This window comes from Triturus cristatus, chromosome 5_1 (assembly GCF_964204655.1).
Source record: "Triturus cristatus chromosome 5_1, aTriCri1.1, whole genome shotgun sequence".
NCBI lineage: Eukaryota > Metazoa > Chordata > Amphibia > Caudata > Salamandridae > Triturus > Triturus cristatus.
The window spans coordinates 406,074,642-406,096,519 of NC_140587.1; the positions used below are offsets into that span (position 1 = coordinate 406,074,642).

General features: G+C 44.3%; 1 protein-coding gene across 2 annotated transcripts in view; it reads left to right on the forward strand.

Annotated features, from left to right (window-relative positions):
* Positions 1-21,878, forward strand: part of RRM2B (ribonucleotide reductase regulatory TP53 inducible subunit M2B) — a 90,958-nt gene that overhangs the window by 41,817 nt on the left and 27,263 nt on the right. Inside the window, exons 3-4 of one of the 2 annotated variants that reach the window (XM_085605154.1) lie at positions 10,839-10,955; positions 20,516-20,649. In XM_085605154.1, coding sequence (XP_085461280.1) covers positions 10,839-10,955; positions 20,516-20,649 — 251 coding nt within the window. The remainder of the gene's footprint in view (positions 1-10,838; positions 10,956-20,515; positions 20,650-21,878) is intronic. The other variant, XM_085605155.1, reaches the window with a different exon arrangement.

The following is a 21,878-nucleotide window of genomic DNA, read 5'->3' on the forward strand; positions in this document are numbered from 1 at the left end:
CTATCTGTGTCTTGCTCTAATTCCACCACTGTTTTTATTTTCTCGTGCCTGCCTGTCCCTTTCGCCGTTGCTGCACTTGCAGCCCTCCCCACTGGAATTCCCCCACACCCTCTCCTCCCTTCCCACCTCTCCTACTTAATAGCGGGCGCTGCGCAGATGTGCAGCAGACGCGTGTAGCGGGTGCGCCACTGGTGCGCCCGATGGCTCGCCAAAGGCAAGCCCGTCTGCGCCGGTCTGTGCCTGTCTGCAACCCGACAGCGGCCAGCGCCAGGAACCCTGGACCTCCCACGACCCATCGCTACGACACCACCACCCTCCTCGCACTCAACCCTGGAAGACTTAGAGAATGCCAATAGGCCTCGCCGAACACGACCCACGGCCACTGCCTCCACTGCCGCCAGACCCTCACCACCACCCCGACCTCCAACACCACCGACACCCTAAAATGCATCCTCCTCAACGTACGCTCCGTACACAAACAAGCCATGGAAATCTGGAACCTACTCGACTCTCTCTCGCCCGACATCACCTTCTTCACAGAGACCTGGACTAACGCATCCTCCGCCCCCGACATCAGCACCGCCATCCCAGACGGATACAAGTTCCAGAGGAAAGACTGCCCCAACCACACAGGAGGGGGCTTCACCATCGCCCACAAGAGCACCCTCTGCCTCACAACCTCCAACAAAACCTTCCCCTCTACCGAACACCTGCACTTCCAGATCCAGACCACCCCCAAAGCCACACTCCGAGTAAACCCTCATCTACAGACCCCCCAGCCCCCGAACAGCCTTCGCCACCACCATCACTGACTTCATCGCACCCCACGCCATCGCCTCAACAAACTACATACTCTTTGGAGACCTGATCTCCCACCTCGACAACCCCATAGACCCCCAACTCCACTATCCTTCCTGACAACCTCGCCAGCATCAGACTTAAACAACTCGTCAACACACCGACCCACAGAGCAGGACACACCCTCGACCCCATCTTTGCGGCAGGAAACAGCGTCCAATTCAGCCACACAACACATCGGCAATGGACCGACCACCACTGCGTACACTTCGCCATCAACAAACCCAAGGCACCCAAACCAGCCCCACGCTCATCATGAAGGAACTGGAGCAAGGTTACCGACGAGCAACTTAACTCCACCCTCACTTGACACAACCACACCTGGGCACCTGACGCAAACGACGCAGTCAGAGAACTCCACACCTGGATCTCCGACTGTGCAGACAAGCTCGCCCCGCTACGCAACCCCAACATGCAACGCCTCAAAAAAGCCGCCTGGTTCACCACCGCTCTCCAAGAAGCCAGACGCACCTACAGATGCCTGGAGAAGAACTGGAGAAATACCAAGACAACTGAAAACCACACCACCTTCAAGGACACCATGACGGACTACCACAACCAGATCAGAGCTACCAAGAGGAACTTCACAACAAAATCCTGGCCAACTCCACCAACTCCAAGGAACTTTTCAGCGTCATTCAAGAATTCACCAACCCACGCAGTCAAGCCACAGACCTCACCCCATCCCAAGACCTCTGCGACAAACTTGGAACCTGTTTCCACCTCAAGATCAAAAACCTCTACGACAACTTCATCGACCATCCACCAGACACCACAGACAGTCCCCCGCCCCCCAGAAACACCAGCCAGCCCACCATCTCCAACTGGACATTGATCACGGCCAAAGACACCGCCTCGACATTGAAAAGCATCCACTCGGGGGCCCCCACGACCCCTGCCCCCTCACAACTACCACAGAGCCGCTGCCGCCATCGCACCCGAACTACAACGCACCATCAACACCACCTTCAAAACAGGCACCTTCCCAGACGACTGGAATTGTGTAGAAATCAGACCTCTGCTCAAGAAGCCCACAGCTAACCCCACTGACCTCAAGAACTATCTGCCCATCTCGCTCCTCCCCTTCGCAGCCAAAGTTGCAGAGAAAACAGTCAACAGGAAAACTGACATGATTCATTGAAGAGACCTCAGTCCTCGACCCGTCCCAATCTGGATTCCGAAGCAACCACAGCACAGAGACCGCCCTACTCGTCCCCACAGATGACATCCGGCCCCTCCTGGACCAAGACCACTCAGCAGCCCTCATGCTACTCGACCTATCAGTGGCCTTCAACACCGTCTCCCACTGCACACTAGTCGCTAGACTACAGGACGGAGGCATACAAGGAACAGCCCTGGACTGGATCCGATCATTCCTCACCGGAAGACGCCAAAGGATCAGACTCCCACCCTTCCTCTCCGACCCCACGAAAATCAACTGCGGAGTCCCACAGGGTTCATCCCTGAGCCCTACGCTCTTCAACATCTACATGGCTCTCCTCGCAGCCATCGTCCAACAACACGGCCTCAACATCGTATCCTACGCCGACGACACCAAGCTCATCCTTTCCCTCACCAAAGACCCCACCACTGCCAAACTCAACTTCCAGAAAGGAATGCAAGACGTCGCAGTCTGGATGACCAACAGCTGCCTGAAGCTCAACACCGAGAAGGCAGAAGTCCTCATCCTCGGTACCACCCTTCTGCATGGGACAGCGCCTGGTGGCCGACCGCCCTCGGAAGCCCACCTACCCCCCTCAGCCACGCCAAGAACCTCGGCATCGTACTCCACTCACCATGAACCGACAGGTCAACGCAGTCACCTCCAGTTGCTTCAACACCCTCTGCATCCTCCGTAAGACCTTCAAGTGGATCCCCCCTGAGTCAAGGAAGACAGTCACCCAAGCACTCATCACCAGCAGACTGGACTATGGAAACGCACTCTACGCCGGCATCAACAAGTCCCTACTCCGCAAACTCCAGACAATACAGAACACTGCCGCCAGACTCGTCCGCGGCATTCCCCGACACAAACACATCAGTCAACACCTACAAAGTCTCCACTGGCTCCCCGTGGAGAAAAGAGTCACTTTCAAAATCCTCACTCACGCCTACAAATGCCTACACAACAACGGACCCAAATACCTCGACAACAGAATCAACTTCCACGTACTCAAAAGAAACCTCCGATCTTCCAACCTCGCACTGGCCGAAACTCCGCGCATGCACAGAACCAGAGCAGGCGTTAGATCCTTCTCTCACATTGCAGCCAAGACCTGGAACGAGCTACCGGCAGACATCAGACGTGCCCCCTCCCTGAACACCTTCAGGAAGACCCTCAAGACCTGGCTCATCGGCTAAACAGATCTGCGGACCCCCCCTCAGCGCCTTGAGACCCTCACGTGGGAGTAGCGTGCTTACAATTCCCTGATTGATTGATTGAAAAGGCAACTTTAAAGGAGAAGCCACCTTAAAAGGGTAGCTGTATCGCATTAGGGAGGAGGGTTGCCCCATTGTTTAGGCAAACATGCTGGCATGGGGAGCAGTGAGGGGACACCAGTTGACAAATTGGTTTTCCCAGGGGCATGTAGCCCTGAGATAGTCACACCTAGTGAGGTCTAAACACCAAGAGAGGGGTCTCGCTATCTTGGGAATGGACAGAATTGTGCATCCTGAGATAGCTAGATGCCACCCTCCACAGGAAGTGATCACTAGGTGGGAGGGAACCTGGTGGCCCATTGGCTACCAACCTCATCCTGCCTTGCTGGCTCTTTTAGAGCATAATAGGGCCCCCCGGCACCCTGACCACAGATTTCGACAGACATGGAAAAAGATCAGAAGGAGGACTGCCCTGCTGCATCGAGGGACCAGTAAAGAGAAGCTGCGCAGATGAGAAGGCACCTGGTGGCTAGCAAAGAGAAGGACTGTGCCTGCTGTGTCCAGCTCAGTCTCCAGAGCCCAGTCAAGCCAAGAGGACTCCAAGAGCCAGCTGACTAACCTCCTGTTTGCTTCACAGGTACACAACAGCTGAAAAAGCCTGCTTGGGCAAGTTGTTGGCCCAATGTCATCAAGCTGCTACCACCGCTGCTGTGCAGCACCGAGGAACAAGACCCAACGCACAGAGTTGCACCCAAGTTCGCTGAGCCCGGGCATGCTGTCAGAGAGTTGCTGGGAACCTTAGAAGGGAAGTTATGGACCCAGGAATGATTGGCCTGTGACCGTGACAATGGACGCTTGCACAACAAGATCAGAGAGGATTTGTGTGACGTTGACCATGCAACCAGGACTCCCTCATCATCTTCGTGGACCAAGGAATCCCTATCCTTGGAGCATCTTCAGTATCCTTAATCTCTTGCATCAGGCCCACTCCATAGGACTCCGTTGCAATATTCATAATGTGCCTAGAAGTGCTGGAGGGCTGCTTCTTCTGTGTAGGTAACTGCTTGGGGCCTTGCTGGTCCCCCTGACTAGCTCCCTGCCTGAGGTGGTCACCCCAAATACGTCTAACCGACCCCATTGACACTTACCCAAGTTTTCTTTGAAAAGGTTTCTAAGTATCTCATTAGTTGACTTTCCCAAGGCTTCTTCGCAGTTGAGTGCAATTGCTTTGATTAATTTTTGCTTGCAAAATCTATATCTCTGGAACCCTCCAGCAGATCTGTTTTGTTCTAGTGTCTAAATTCTTATTAAAAATACAGTTTATTTTTTATAAATTGGTGTAGGATTTCTTGAGTTGATTTCTTCTTGAATTGTTTTGGTGCTGTTTAAATGCTTTACACTTGTTCCTCTGTGTAAGCCTTGCTACTCAGTTCTACAGCTACCTAGCATTGAGCTGAGGATTTTACAAATGAAACCTATGGGACCTAAATGGGTTTTTAAGTGTAGTACAGTGAGGTTGCACAACCACACATATAATACACCAATATCCTCACAGCATTCCTCAAAGGATACTCATTAACCCCTTCGCCGCGTGACAAATTCCGCCGCGGTGCGAGGAGGGGCGGGGCTGGGCGTAGCGCTCGGGTACCCAGGACGGCTCCCGGCCGTCATAAATCACGGTGGGTGTGTGCTCATGGCGGCCAGGAGCCATCCGAACTCCGCCCACTAATTAATTTGCCCGCACGGACGGGGAATTAGCCGCGCGTGGGCGGAGCGGCATCGGTCGGACGGCTCCCGGCCGTTATGAGCACACGACTAACGTGACTCATGACGGCCGAGAGCCGTCCTGAGCATCCATGAGGTTAAGCCTTACTTAAAAAGAAAGGTGAATGGATTAATAAGTATATGCAGTACTCACACAGCCATCTGCATTTACGTTTTGTAAAAAGTGCGCCACTGTCTTATGGTTTCTGAGGCTTCAAGGCTTCAGCTCCGACTGAAAACACACACCCTTATTTGCTTTGCTGTGTTATTGGTGGAAATGTGCAGTAGCTTAATTGCTGCACAATTCTGTCGTTAACATACATTTTGGAGCTGCAGGTATCACCCACAGATTTAGTGCTCTAATATAAAAGTGTCATACATACATAAAGTATTCCAGAAGAGAACTGGGTGATGGTCTAGAATTAAAAGAAAATTCTTTCTCTGAATGTATTCGCTATCAAAGGGCTGTTATGACGACTAGTAAGAGAGAAGAAATGTGTATATATAGATATATATATATATATACACAAAATTCTCTCACTATTAACTATAGTGTAATCAAATGAATGAATACAATATGAGAAAAGATATAGAATAAAGTAAATGAAGAGATGAGAATAACGAAAAAGTGGAAAATAATATAATGATGGAAAATAGGAAATGATTCTAGAAATGAAATAACAATCTTACTTGTGTGTGTGTTTTTTGATGGGTATAATGACTTATGAGTGAATCAACTGAAATACTGTTTTGAAATATTGTTTGTCTTCTTGATAGCAAGTGATATTTGATGAATATTAGAGTAGTGTCAATGAGGATATGACATCAAGTAAAAGTATCAGCTGCTTAATATGTAGAATTGTATTGGTTTTAAATGTGCTCCCCTCCTGAGAAATTGATATTTTGTAAGGATTTTTGATTTTTTTTTAATTAACGTCAAATTCCAACTCATAGGAGAAAATTATTGGATATATTTCGAGATTTTGAGGCCATAACTGGCCATTCAGGGTGAAATCTTATATAATGGAAAAGGGAATTCTAAATAATTAAATTAGAATAACCTTATAGAATAATGCATGGCATGTCCTTTGTATATTTTCTGAACCTGAGATATAGAATTTACTATACTCTTGTTCAGTTCAAGATGGCTGCTTTGAGATTTATACTACTTGAAAGAGATTTTGTTGTATGGTCCTCTTTCAATCTAAACTAAAGATGACGTGGGTGGAATGACGTGCATATAGTCATTGTAAACATTGCATACATCGACATTGACGAAGGCCAGCATGGCCGAAACGCGTTCTCTGCCGTTGGAGCAGAATAAAAAAATATAATTATTTTTGAAGAGTGTGCGCCACGTTTTTGTTACTCACCTTAACGTTTGAAAAAAATAATATATATAATTATATATATATATATATATGAACCACGAAAATATCGATACATATGACTCACACTTCAGGATTGTTTTTATGAAATAGACTGCAAGGTCGAAATGCATTGTCATTGATAATGAACATCTAAATTGGAGTATTGCGATCCTGGAGTGCGAGTCATATATATCGATATCTTCTGTGTATATAATTATCATTATTTTTCTTTTTTTTACTTTTGTTTATTGAGTTTCATAAAGCCAAATAGCTTCATCGCCATGCAGGGCGGATGCTGTTGACAAACATTTCACAACATAAGACAAAACAACCAGAACATTGTGATTGATCTTACATAGAGTATTTTTGCACGTATCATCCGCGAAGTCCCTGCATATTTGGTGTGCCTTACAGTGTATTTCACAAGTTAATAGTGCTCAACTTTCAGAATCGTCCCCCTGATTTTGCGCCAGAAGATAACTGCGTAACGGTTCCCATATATCCTTGGGCCTGGAAGCTGTCAATCTTCTGTGTATATAATTAACGTCCCTGGCACCCATTCCTCACACCGGACGGATATATATCACCAGTAGGTAGCTATAGTTAGGATGTAGTTTCCATAGGAAGAGCGTTTTTCATTTGCCAATAACTTTGGCGTAGTTTGATGAATACTCAAAAAATTTTAAAAACTAGTTTGCCACTCACTTCAGCTGCTCACTCTTAAACTTTATTCCGTTATTACAACCATCAAAGTAAACATCCAAAACATAAAAAACTGCATCAGTTATAAAATAATTAAGACACACAACATACATAACAAGCATTGGCATAGCCAATAGGTCTCGCCTTTGGGACCTTATAAGTGTTTAGCCATGCAACAGTTGCATAACTAAATACTTTTAAGGTCCTAAAAGCGAGACCTATTGGCTATGCCAAGCCGTGAAAGTGATCGTGATTGCGATCAAACATCAAAACGGCCGTGTGGCCGCGAAAGTGAAAGTAATCGGGCGCGCGCGCCCGCGCACATGCACTGTAGCTCTAGGCTGGCCTGGTAGCACTTTTTGGAGCCCTCTCAAAAAGTCTCGCCAGACCAGCACATGCGCTGGGTCAGGCGAGACCTAAAAAGTACTTGTAAAAATTACATAGTAAGCATGAGGGCGGAATCCGATATTTGAAAGATAAAAGGGTTAAAAAAGTTGAAAAAGACATGTAACATACATTCGATTGCCTACGATAATACTTAATTACAACCTCCGGTATTAGGATCAAACGAAGGATTAAAGTGACCTTTGCGTCAGTTTCAGTGCAAACTAAGGATAGCAGCAATAGACACCCACAGAAAATACAACAAGAGCAAGATAAATATCTCATCATTAGGGTCAGATACCAAGATAAAGATAAAATATTTCCATAATTCATTACCAGAGTCAGAGCAAAATATGAGTTGCAACAACAGACACCCAAATAGGGTACACAAGATCAGGATAAAAGTCTCATTGCTAGGATCAGATACCAAAATAAATATAAAATACATTGTCACAGTTTAGAAGCATAAATAAAGACATGGTAAATTCATAAATCATTCTGAAAGGTGATGTATAATGATTCATTATACATCACATTTCAGAATTGCTCCTCGTTTATATCAAGTTGCCTCTAAAAATGTACTAACAGCTAATCAATTTTAATAGAGGTATCAGTTTTTAAAATCCTAAGCGCTACCTGATATCGAGAAACTCCCAATTCACCCCTACAAATTTGAAAGGAGGGAGTCTGTGTCGCCCTACTCCTGGAACTATAGATGGCCCTGAGGACCGCCACCCTACTTAGGGAATGAAGTGCCCTTGACTCCAGAGCATCCTTGGCGACCAACTACCTCTCCTGCTACCTCCAGTAAGTCCCACACAGTGGCGTTGCTGAGAGGTTGTCAGAGGCCACACCCCCTTTCCACACAGCTGGATTGTTGAAAGGTTGTTGGAGGCCACAGCCTCTTTCTCCACCACTCTGCCAACGCACCTCTTAACGCCCAACTGATTGGATGATAAAGTCCCCTTGGTTGCTGAAGGTCCTTGGGGGCAACTACCCCTCCTGTTAACTTCAGTAATTCCCACACAGTGGCATTGCTGAGAGGTCTTCAGAGGCCACGCCACCTTTCTCCACAATGATGGTACACTACTGGTTAAGGGATAAAGTCCGCCTGGATGCTGAGGAACCTTGGGGGCCAAGAAGCTCACCTGTTACCTCCAGTAAGTCCCTCACAGAGGGATTCCTGAGAGCTAGTCGGATGCCCACCCACTTTCTCTACCACTCTGCAAATGCGACTACTAGTTGAAAAACCTTAAAAAAGCAAAGGTTACAGGGACGTTATAGTTAGGAAATAAAATTTGAAAAACCATAGAAATTTACATAAAAAACTAAAGGTTACACAGACGTTATAGTTAGGCTCAGATTTTACTCATACAAAACCAGTGAAATTCAGCCGTTATAGTTACCTGAGCTAACTATAACTTATTCCATCGCAATGAACAGCTTATGACCTCATATATTACATCACTCATGACATGATCTGATTACATCATCCACGGAACCACTCACACACTCACTCATACCCCTATACAACATCTTGTACACCCACTCCCACACAGCCATTCAAATACCAATTCACAGACCCATACCAGTACTCACACAAATTGCCAGTTGCTTTACAAATGAAGTAGAATATCACTACTTGTGATAAGGCTGCAAACCTCAGATACACGATCAGTGGATTACATATATTCAATGGGAAATAGATATTTGTTGCTAGTTATTTGTAATAGCTGCAAACTCAACTATGCAACCATATTGAGAACTTCAATCTTCTAGATAAACACCGATCTGGCTTCCGTCAAGGACACAGCACTGAATCAGCACTCACCCACATTACGGATGACATATTATAAATGCTAGACCACAATGAATTTGATACTTCTTGACTTATCCTCCGCTTTCGACACGGTTAAACATGACAACAAAGGATGGGTTTACTGGTCCAGTATTACAATGGTTTACCTCTTTCCTAAACAACAGAACCCAAAGAATCAAGATGAAGCAATCCCTCTCCCAACCCTCCATGGTCAACCCAAGGAGTTCCACAGGGCTCTGCACTTTCAACCATCCTCTTCAATCTAATCATGGTACCCCTGGCAAACGCGCTGAACTCTGCAAACATTCTATAACACATGTATGCAGACGACGCACAATTGTATATGAAAATCTCCCCCCCCCCCGAGGATTTCATCTCCCTCAACGCCACTCTACGTAACACTCAAAATTGGCTCACTGGCAACCACCTCATGCTCAACACCAACAAAACGGAATTCCTCCTCATCTCTCCCCCCAACCACACACCAAAAATAGACCTCTGGCTGAAGCATCTACCAACCTTTAACTGCTCACCCCACATCATTGATTCCGCTAAATTATTGGGATTCACCCTAGACAAACACCTGAATATGCATGCACATATTAGTAACGCCACCAAAGGAGCTAATACTCAGATGAATATCCTGAGGAAACTTAAACCCTTCCTCCCACAGGTCGACTTAAAAATGGTAGTACAAGCCATAGTGTTGCCAAGATTGGATTACGGAAGCACCACTCTATGCGGACTTCCCAAATAAAAGCTGGCCCCGCTGAGGGCATCTCTTAATGCCGCGGCCAGGCTGGTCTTGGGAACAAAAAGAAACTACCACATTTCCCCGACTTTAAAAGCATTGAACTGGCTAACTTACGAGGCAAGAATACACCTGAAGATCGCCTGCATGACCCATAAAGCCCTTCACACCAAAACCCCCAGTTACTTAGCACAAAAGCTAGAGCTGTCTGGAGGTTGCAGACATTCGCGAAGCGCTAGCTCACTACTTCTGAAACCACAAGAATTCCACAAAAAGAGAACAGGCTGCAGAGCCATCTCAGGTATCGCACCGAAGATTTGGAATCATTACCACCAGATGTTCGCTGGATCCCTTCCTTCTCCTTCATAAAAGAAGTGAAAATACTTCAAATGAACAAACTCACATCCTAAGACTTTAAATCTCACGTTACTGACTCTCAACATATGTTATCTTACCTACCACACCCTACCTGTTAATTGAATGTATGTATATTACCCTCTACCTTCTAATGTATCTGAACAATGTTATGTAAAGCGCTCTGATACCCTCTTGGGTCATGTTCGCGCTATATAAAACTTTATTGATAAATAAATTAAATACATTCCATATGCTCATCATTTATAGATAGCTTCGAAGGAACTAGGGAAGATTCATGGTGGATTAAGGCTCTCATTTGGAGTTTAGATTGAGGTTTCACGAAGTTCATCGATTCCATAGTCCTTGCCCCAAATGTAGACTTACCGTTTGTAATAGTTTTGTGTACATTTCAAAGATATATGCTTAATACCTATTTTTGTATCATTTTACTTAGGTTGACCTTACAAAAGATCTTGCTCACTGGGACAAACTGAAATCAGAAGAGAAGTACTTTATTTCTCACATCTTGGCCTTTTTTGCAGCCAGTGATGGGATTGTCAATGAAAACTTGGTAAGAGATATGAGCAAACATGTACATATGATTAGATTACATTTTTATTTTGATTCTTCTACTCCAAATCCCAGTTTTCTGCAGGTACCCTAATTACATTACAAGAAGGATGGTGGTGCCTTGCTACATAAGCCTTTCCCACTCAGTTTGTACCCATTGGAGGGTGGGAAACTGACATTATCAACCGCATCAGCCGACAATAATAATATTACGATAACAGCAATCTGTGCTACGAAACTGTGTGAATTGTGTGCCCTGCTTGAAATCTATATGACTTTTGAACAAATAGATACTAAGGGAGCCCAATCCAACTAAGACATAAATGAAATTATTAAAATGTGCATATCTGCAAATTTTGGATTAGGTGACATGAAACTGCTAATAGTGTTCTGTACTTGTTTAGTCATTTAGCCATTGAGTCTAAAACAAATACAGTGTCGACTGTACTGCAAATAACACTGGAACTTTGTTTGGCATATGGCAAAGACAATAAAAGTATGATTCAAACAAATCAGGCTTCTAAGTTTTGTTAAGTTATTTGTAGTCACCTGTTCAATGGAATTGAGGCCTTAATCAGAAATGGGAGTAACCGCACAATCCTTATTTGTGGCATTAGTTCTGACTAGAGCTCAAAAGCCCGACCTCCCCCTTGTCAACACATTTATGGACACGGCTTGAGTCTGGCCTATATGCCACTAAGGCAAATATAAATATTTTATTAAAATGTATTACGTGCATGTGATTGGTGTCAGCCAATAATGTCCACCTCTCCCCCTTGCACAGCGGCTATCATCTTATCAGCCATGCCATGTCTGATCTCACTATCTAATGATATCACTTCTACATGGGCTATATATACTGATATCCTCCTCAAAAGACCTTGAATTCCTCACTCGAATCTTAGACAAAATTCAATCTTGGGTGACCCACCGCCATCTCAAACGAAATTCTTCGAAAACTGAATCCTTACTGATTTCTCCTCCTAATTTCTTAACTCCAGTGCAGTTGTGGTTAAAGGCCCTCAACTTCATTGATAATAACCCCTCCACAGTTGATTGCACTAAGTCGCTGGGCTTCTACATCAACACCATAGCAAAAAGAGCACAATTCACAATCAAACCCCTATGTGGAACTAAACCTTTATTTATTTATTTTTATTTTATTTATTTGAAAGGTTTTATAAAGCGTGAACAAGATCCTTACGGGTATCGGAGCGCTGTACAAATTCGGCAAAAACATGGGTAACCAAAATACAATGGGACGGAGGGAGAGGTTAAAAACAAAGGGGGAAACAGATCTGGTCGTGAGATGGGGGATTGGCTTGACCAGAACAGTAACAGAAGTGCCCACGAGCCCAATAACAATTTAACAGACAAAGCATACAATAAATTGAACCAACGTGGTACAATAAGAATCAGAATTTTGACAAAGCATGAGAACAAGTCAAAGCTGTTAAAAATTAAGTTAAAGTTCGTTCAGGAATAGCCGTTTGACAAGTTTCTTGAAAGATGCAGTGGAAGGATTGGATCTGATCTCGGGAGGCAGGACATTCCAGAATCTTGGAGCAAGACCGGTGAAAGCACGATTGTAAGATATTTTCTTTTTGAATCTGGGCAGTTTCAAGTGTAGGGTAGACACACTTGTTAGGTTCCGGCCTGAGCCAGAAAGTTCAAGCTTATTTGCCAGGTAGATCGGGGTGTTGTAATGTATGGCTTTATGGGTCAAGCAGGCTATCTTGAAGCGGATCCTGGCTTCGATAGATAGTCAATTTAGTTGCAGAAGGTCGGGCGAGATGTGGTCATGCTTTCTAGAGCCCGTGATGAGTCTGGCAGATGCATTTAGGGTGGCTATGAGCAGGGCCAAGCTAGCTTTGGGAAGTCCAGCAAGAGTCACCAGACCATATTCCAGTCTAGAGATCATCAGGGATTGAAACGTCGGCCTGATGTCTTCAGGTTGGAGGAAAGGCTTGATTTTCTTAAGGGTGTTAAGTTGAAAGTTGGCTCCCCTAATAGCTGCACTGATGTGGGCTTGCATGTTTAAGTGTTTGTCCAAGGTGATGCCTAAAGATTTAGCTGAGTCTACCACATGAGGGGTGCAGTTAAGAGCAGTTAGTTGTTTAAGTCAGCCCGGGATAGGTGCTGAGTGATTGGGGGGAGGGGGAGCAATCAGAAGAAATTCAGTTTTGAGAGTATTTAACAGAAGATGGTTCTGAGCTAACCATTGTTGGGTTTGTGCAAGTGCAGCATTTAGCGTTTTTATGTCCTCTTGAGAGGACAGTTGCGTGTCATCCGCATACATGTGGTACTGAATGACTGTAAGTGGTTCCATAAAAAGGTTGTAAAGAGTAGGCGAGAGCGTGTATCCTTGAGGCACTCTGATCATGACAGGTGTACTGGATGCAAGGGAATGGTTAACTTTGATCCTTTATTTTTTTTGTAAACAAACTTTATTGTGGTTTCCCTCGTCAGCACAAATTTACAGTGTGTCAAAATACGTAACATAATACTTCCCATCTAGGTAGCCATCACACGCAAATAATGTAGTGTCTTACAAATTAAAGTCTACCTTAAATATCGGTGTTCCGCACTTGCAGTGTCGAAGACAAAATGAACTTTGATCCTTTATGTAGGAAAGGTGCAAACCAATTTAGGACCGGGCCCGAGAGATGCCTAATTCATTACTAAAGAACATTTTGAACAAGTTGTTCAATCTCTGGTCCTCCCAAGATTGTTCTTGGTATCTCCTTGTTTCTAGGCATTTTTAAAAGATGTATTATCTTCAATTTCTTTTAACTGTCTAATCAGGATCTCTGTAAAGCACTGTGCCACCCATGGTGTTTTGTACTCACTGTACAAAAATAAATAAATATTAATTTATTGATGGTTTTGCTAAGTAATGTTTAGGCCACTTCAGACGTTGAAGTCTTTTATTGGGGATGTTTTCAGCACAAAGCATTTGTAGTCTAATTCCTGCTTATGTACCTAGAATATATTGTTGCTATCACGGGTTAGAAAAATGTATTAAAAAGCTTCGACCAGGAGGAGCCAAGATGGCCGACGGGACGGACGCTTGAACTCCCGGCTCCGTGGACCGTCTGGCTTCCTTTGTTAATCCTGATCAATTCTCCTGACCTGCGCCGCCCTACCGCCGCGGATTACCGGCACTGAAGTGACTGGCGTTCTCCTGACACCTTTGTCGGCGGGTTTGGTAGCAGACTCGGTGTTTGCTTCGACCTCCGGCGCTCCCCCTGGTCCCTGTGTAGATGGCCGCCGCTGGACGCCGAGGGATGTGGACGGGGTGCTGATCTGGAATACTGCGGGTGGTCGCGGGGGTGACAACGCTGGCTGTGCGACTGGAGTCGGACCCTTACGTCCGGGTCGGACTCCCCCTCGCGCTGGCAGTGGTGTGGACGACGTTGGAGCCCCCTAATACTAGCTCTCCTCCGCCACCCTGAAGAAAAGCGAGCGGACTCCATTTTGAAGTGTCTTCCTGCGGCGAACGGCCGGTCCTCACGGCAACCGTGGGGCGCTCTCGCCCTGTGCAGTTCCCGAGTGGAGCACGAAGTTTTTCCGGTGTCTACATCCTCGGATCTCCGGTATACATAGTCACTTTTGTCCCGCCACTAAGTGCCTGCAGTGGAGATGACAATGGCGCCTGTTCTTCTTGCTGAGACGCTGGCTGACCCTGGACTCGCAGGGTCTGCGCGCCCATGTGCCCCGGAGCTGATTGTCGCATCGGAGGAGCAGCGGGATAGGGCGGACCGACGCTTGGTACAGAGAGACCCGACCTGTGGGGATGTATTGGCCGCCCTCGTGGCGTTAAAAGTGGCAATGCAGAGTACTTGCTGGGCGCTGACCCGGAGAATCGATGAGGCACTGTTTGCAACGGGACGTTCCCGGCTGGAGGATCCCCCGCCGCCCATGTTTTCTCCTGGAGGTGAAACAATGTTGCAGAGCGGAGGGGCGGTGGCGCGGAGTCCTCCTGGCTACAATGTAACGCGTCAACCCATCGACACGGATACAGTTGCAGGGACGCCCTCCACTTTGAACGCTGTGACTCTGCCTACGAACTACCTGTTGAGACCTAGCCTCTCACTTCCCTTGCCAGATGTTACCCTGAAGGCACCTATCGCTGGAGCTTCTGTGGCATGTTACTGCTGCGTTTGGGACCCTGCGGTGCGATACGGCTTCATTGTCCACTTTCCTCGAGAGCGGCCATCTTGTCTCTTTGTCCTGGCTGGGGGTGACTCGCAGCAATGGACGGGCCTGAACCACATCTGCCGGTCCGGACAGGGGTGATGGCATGCTCGTTGTCGCTTTGGTTGGATCGGCGGACGGGGACCTGGACTGATACACGTTTTGCTATATTGGCTGAGTAGTTTTTAATGACCTGTTTTTTGCTACATGTCGCTGTGATTTCGCCCCCTGTCTCCTTCTTCTGCCGGGGGGAAGACTTGTGAAGTACTGAAGTGCTGTGTGGTATTGATTCGGGACCACCGGGTTTACGTGGGTCTTTTGATACTGTGCTGTACATGGCGCAGGAGGTATGGGCGGCGCGGGAGTCCGGGAGTTCGGCAGTGGGGTGGGCTCCTCCCCGCTTTTCCTTTTCCTGGGAGTAATAGGGTAGTGCACTCTTCTTTTCTATGGTCTTTTTTCCTTTCTTCTTTTCTTAATTCTACATTTCGGGTTCCTATGGGGCGACAGACACGTAGCTAGGGGGGGGGTAGGCCATAGCCTCGGCATGCGTGTAGGGTGGGGGGTCTTCTTCGGCACGTTTTTTTATTTCTATGGGCCTTCTCTTTCTTTCTTCCGTCCTTTTCTTACGTCTTTTTCTAGGGTCAGTGGGGGGGACTGCTGTAAGGAGGGTAGCGGCAGGGAGGCACACTTCGCTGCGTATCTATATCCTGGTATTATAGTTTCGTGCCGCCATTTTAGATGTGTTCACTGTTAGTTGACTCTCCTGTTGGCTGTTACCCATTTATCATATGATCGTCTGTTCTGTACACTGATCCATTCTAGTTTCGGTATCTCCTTACATAAAAATTTTTAAAATTAACCTTGCTGTCTCCTGCCACTCGGTGCACGTGGATTTATTGTAACATAGGTCGTATGCTTTTATGTGCTGCCGTGCCACCGAGTGGACGTATACTTTGCTATCAAGCTTCAGAAGTGTCGAGGCCGGCCGGATGGTTGTAGGCCCGTATTTGTCTTGTACACAGTGCTAAATAAAGGTTTATAAAAAAAAAAAAAAAAAAAAAAAAAAGCTTCGACCAAGAATGATTGTTGTTGCATAATGAATATCCAGAAGAACAAAAATCTTGCCAATTTTTCACAGAAAATAAAAGAATACTAGAAACATTTTAAAACAAATTCAAGTATATGTGGGTAGGAAGCATCACCAGAAAGGAGCATCAACATTGAAAATTTCAAGTTTATATTCAATGCAAAGTATATTGTAATAAATAACATCAATCAAACAAAAAACATGCTGGATGACCCATTGCTGCTTGGTTCAAACCCCACTTAACACTCAAAAGTGTATGTTTTCCATAATCTGCTGTGCCCAAAGCACATTTTGCTTCATTTCATTTCCCGGAAAATCATTGCCCACCCCCCTTCCCAGAGCTTCAGTGTTTACTTTGACAAAGTCAATAAAACATGTCTATCTTACTTCATTAACAAGACAGGCTCCACTTCCCACGATAACCTAGTATATTCCAGCACGATCAGCCACACTCTACTTCTCACTCATTCAAGTTCAAAATGAATATATTTCTTATTGGAGAGCTGTATTTCTGCACCATTTTAGTCCTATCCGCCCTCCCTCTGTCCCTTCAGATCCCTTGATATAGAACTCAACTGTGCCACCAGCACTTCTTGTGATCTCCACTCACCAGCCTACCCTGGCTTTAAGGTGCCTGGTATAGAAACTCATGCGCCACAACTGCAGGATTTATATATTTTAAAGACGTGTTCATACCTTTGCAACATCAAGGTTTACGGCTTTCTTTATGAATTGGGCCCAGTGATATTAAATTTGACTTGGTATATTGGATTAAATAGAATTTGCTACTGATGTGTTTCCTAATGTTGCAGAGGGAGATTAAAGGATGAGTTAGGCAGTGGGATTGATTTTCAATCTGATAAGTGACAATATGTTCACTTACTGCTTTCCTACAAAACCTTTGGCCCCAGCGAACAAACTGGAAACTATGGGAGAGAAATTGGTATGTGCACATGGCTGTTATTAATGGTCATAACTTTACTGATGGATGTTCACTTCAAAGGCATTCCCTCTCCACTATCTATGATCGAGAGTACCTAGCTAAACCTGAACAACACAGGAAGATTGCGATGCCCAAGACAATGTTACTGTTTTTAGCTTTAGAAAACTTCTATACACCACATGTAAATATCATTTTAGCTTTAGCAAGACGACCTTTCTCATCCCTTTCACCCATCCTCTTGAATCAAATACCAAAGAATATAAGAACCACCCCCAGCCTACTTACCAAAAAGCTCAAAACGCACCTCATCAAGCTCTATTTTTGATAGCTTCTCTTAGTCCTTTTTGGTATCTACACTTTTCTGTTACTTAATGTTCTGATGGTTTATCTATAGTGTTCTGTGTAAAGTGCCCCGTACACCAGTGACTAGGTGTGCACTATAAATATAGCAATAAAAAGAAATAGATAATAACTATTGGAGAGACTTAAGTGCTTAAGAATTCTGGATTTAGATGAGTCTATGGAGTTAATTAGTGGTAGCATTGGGGTAAATGGGAATTTAAAAGATTTGCTGTTTTTGGTTATGTGATGTACTATGGCCATGATCTAAGCTCTAACATAGTTTGTTCTTGCAAAAGACTTTACATCGGGATAAGGAGAGAAATAGCTTGACTGCTGTTACATGTGCTATATCTTTGAACAGTTCTTATCAGATGCAGGGGGTTGGATTCAAGTCGTAGGTAAAAACACAAAGAATGAGTATAGGGTAACTAGTTTGGGTGATATGTATAAATGTGTTGGGAGTCTTTCAGTGTGTGAGCGAACAAGATGCATGGAAGGCTATTATGAAAGTCCACCATGTGACATTATCGTATAACGTATATTAGAACATTGGAATGTTGGGAGCTCCATTAAATATAATGGAGTGCTCCCTGCTTCCACAGGCCGTTAAAAGCCCGCAGAGCAACATTCAAATGTTGCTTTTGTTCACAGCTGTTAAAGAGGCCTTTGTTTTATTTGTTAGAACATTCTGCCAGTTAGTATCAAAATGTTTTAATAGCCTTATAGCCCTTTGTAGCTGGGCTATACCGCCCATTAAAGTCCCGCTCCCTTGTTAAGCGCTGGAGTGGGCCTTTAATGGCTGGTATAGCCTGCTACGGCGGGATATAAGGCTATAGTGTTTCCATTAGACTGTGTACTCTACTCATCTGATTACCTGTCAGCTAGTCATTAGATATATCTTATTTAATGGATTTGACTCTCATCATGAGTGGAGTCGTCTTTTAGAGTTACCGAAAGGACTGGGTACCTAAAAAAAAAAAACTGTCCTGCCACCAATTATTTGTTATTATTGTAATAAGAAATGTTGCTATGGATGAATATGCATGTTGTCTTTATGTTCTATGTCTAACGCGTTGATATTGGAACCTGGAGGCCAAAATTCGAATCCCTCAGCAACCCTGTCCATTTTCTGGCACTGTTAGCAGATACAGAACTAACACTTATACCCAGTCGGTACCAGAGTCATACACAAGGTAACAAAACAGGGGTTCTGTAGTATTAATTCCCAGGGAGTGTATCACAAGCTTATACATTCAACCTCAAATCAATTGTCAAACTATTCCTATTGAAATATGAAAATATCATGAAGTACACATTGTATTAGCATCCAGGTGCTATATGACAGGACAACAATTAGTAAGAATAGTGCCCATGGCACATAGAATACGTATAATTAAAACAGATTTATTGGAAACAACAATGCGCTGCCAAGCAGTTCCATATTAAGTTCACTCGATCTTATGGCATTGAGTCTAGTAACAGCTCAATGCCATACTATCAACGTTTTATCCCTGATTGCATGTGTCAAATGGTTTAATCAGGATTCAACAGTCATCTGTCTAATACATCCCAGAGTGCATTGCCATACTCTTCTGTACGACAATGGACACATGTCCTAATTATTAAGTGAATTAAGTATGTCATTGTCAACAAATTTTATAACGCACAGCAGGTCGATCAGTCCGCTGTGTGTTGCGATATTTGCTATATCCAATAGAACCCCAACGTTCCTTTATTGTCCACCCTCTGACACAGCATCAGCAGTCACAAAGTAAAGCTTCAGGAGGTATGGGTGGGACAGGGCTCAGCTAGGAAAAGTGAACAGCCATGACAGTTGGAATTTGTTTTAGTTAAATACAATGAAATGAAAAATTGACCATTCCTTCCAGTATCGAGTCTTCAAGCAACTGGGCACACAAATGGTTGAAATGGCCTTCCTGACCCCACTCTAACTGATCTAACAATGGTGTTTCATGTTGCTTCCTGGTTAGTCAAAGGAACTAAACATTTTGTTAACCTCTCTCAAACTAGAAGAACCAGCCTAGCAACCGCGATCCTCCTGTCACCACCAATAAGCCAGGCTACGCAGTTATAGAGGTCTGCGAAATTTTAAGCCATACAAGATTTTTTATAAAAATCTAGCGGGAAAGCTTCCTCCGTATATAGGCACAGGCCCTTACTTTTAATATTGTAATTCAGAAAGGAACTAAAGACTCATTTGTAATGACACACTTGTGCCCTGAAAACCCCACCGTTTCTCCTCTGCTCCACCCTGAACGTACAACTAACCTCTCCTACCACTGTGGAACTGTAAATTTTCCCTGAATAGCCTCTAACATCCACAGCCCTGCCACGTTTCCCTGGTTCATGCATGATGTGCTGCTCCAGTCAAGCTTTTTTCTTTGAATTCTGGAACTTGTAGTCTTGTTTATTCTATAGACTGAAAGTCCCAGAATTAAAAGAAAAATCTAGCCCATAGTAGCACATCACACATGGTCCTGGCAAACATGGCAGCAATGCCTGCATCCTATGGAAATATATATACCTAATGTACCTGAACGTGTGCTAAGCTAGCCACCTGGAGTTTCTCTGTAATGCGCTCTACTTAACCATTGGTCTGCACTAAAGACATTCTCGTAACAAATTACAAAAATAATAACTGTTATGTCAAACTGTGACTAGAGGGTGCAGCAGATACTAAAACTAGAATGTGAACACTCCGTATTTAAATAGGACTTAATTTTTCAGTGGAAAGGTTCCATGCCTCACAACTACAAACAGCTTTCACAATTCCTGGAGATTACTTTAGAACATAACTAAAGTAGGTAGGAAGGCTTTAGAAATTCTGTCTTGGAATTCTTTGAGCAAACTCCAAAAAGACATACTTATTGGTGGATGAATGTACTTATTTTAGTTTGTTCATATGTGGCACACTTCATGGAAATTGTGTTTGCGTATATGACATATAGTGTAACTTCTGTTCCTCTCACAGGTGGAACGCTTCAGCCAGGAGGTGCAAGTCGCCGAAGCTCGTTGTTTTTATGGCTTCCAAATTCTCATCGAGAATATTCACTCAGAAATGTATAGCTTACTAATAGAAACCTATATCAAGGACCCACAGGAACGGTAATGCCAAAAAAGGTGTTTATTGAATGCACAAAGATTAACTTTTCTCACATGTGCCGATCCGCCAAACATCACATTTTAAGTATTGTGCACCCTATTAGAACCATTTTAAGACCACTTAAAGAGAGGAACAGATTTTTTTTTTTTATATAGTTGGTGTTGTTCTTTATGTATTGAAATAGCTCTATTATTTCCAATGATTCCCCAACTTAGAACATTTGCTTTTTGGTATGTTTTTACTTGGTGGTTTTCTTAGATTTTTTTGTTGTAAATTACAACTGTTTGATAACTATTGTTATGGGGATAAATGTCTGCTTGCATGCATGTGTATATGTATTCTCTTAAAAATTACAGTCAAAGTTCAGTTATGGTTATGAATTAAACCCAAAATCCAACAATCATGATTAGCTCTGCATCTCTGCATTCCATAACTCGTACATGCTCACAACATGGACACATCTGTGACAGATGCACTGACAAACGTGGTACATCATTTTTCAGATAAGATGACATTATTCTATGAAAGTTACAACTATACCTAGAGCATTATTTAGTAGTTTGAATATACTTTGTTATTAGTTACGTTGCAATTTTGGGTGTTTTTAATTACTGGCATATATAGTGTGAGGTTATAAGCATTGCATTTGGTGTACAATTATAGTTTGCATGGCTTTTACGTTATGCAATGTGGAGCTAACTATAATTTGTGAATTATTGTGGTTTTTAGGTTTGAGTTTGTAACCAGACCTATTCTTTCACCAAAGATTTTAAGTGAATTTTTGATGTTTTCTGAAATTACATTACTGTCTTGTAGCAAATTCCTTTTGTGTTGAGAAGCAATTTTCAAAGAAAAACAAAACAAATGCACTGTGGTTTCAGTACCAAAATTTTTACATACACCAAAATGTTCAACAAACAATTTTCCAACTTTTTCACAGTGTTTGATTCAGTCAGTTAGCTCAACTTCATTAAAAAATGTGACCTTTACATTATTAAGCATTTCCCAATATGCCTTATCCCTTTGTACCATTGTCAATGGAACATAGGGGGTGATTAGGATGGCGGAGGGACTGTCGCCGCCAGCCCGGCGGTGGCGGTCCCTCCGCCATCTGCATGCCCATTTCCCCAGCCAGACCAGGATGGCGGGGGGAATCGTTCCGCAAGCATGGTGGGTGCAAAGCCTGCCCGCCACGCTTCCGCCACAGCCAATTGTAACGATTGCCTGGCGG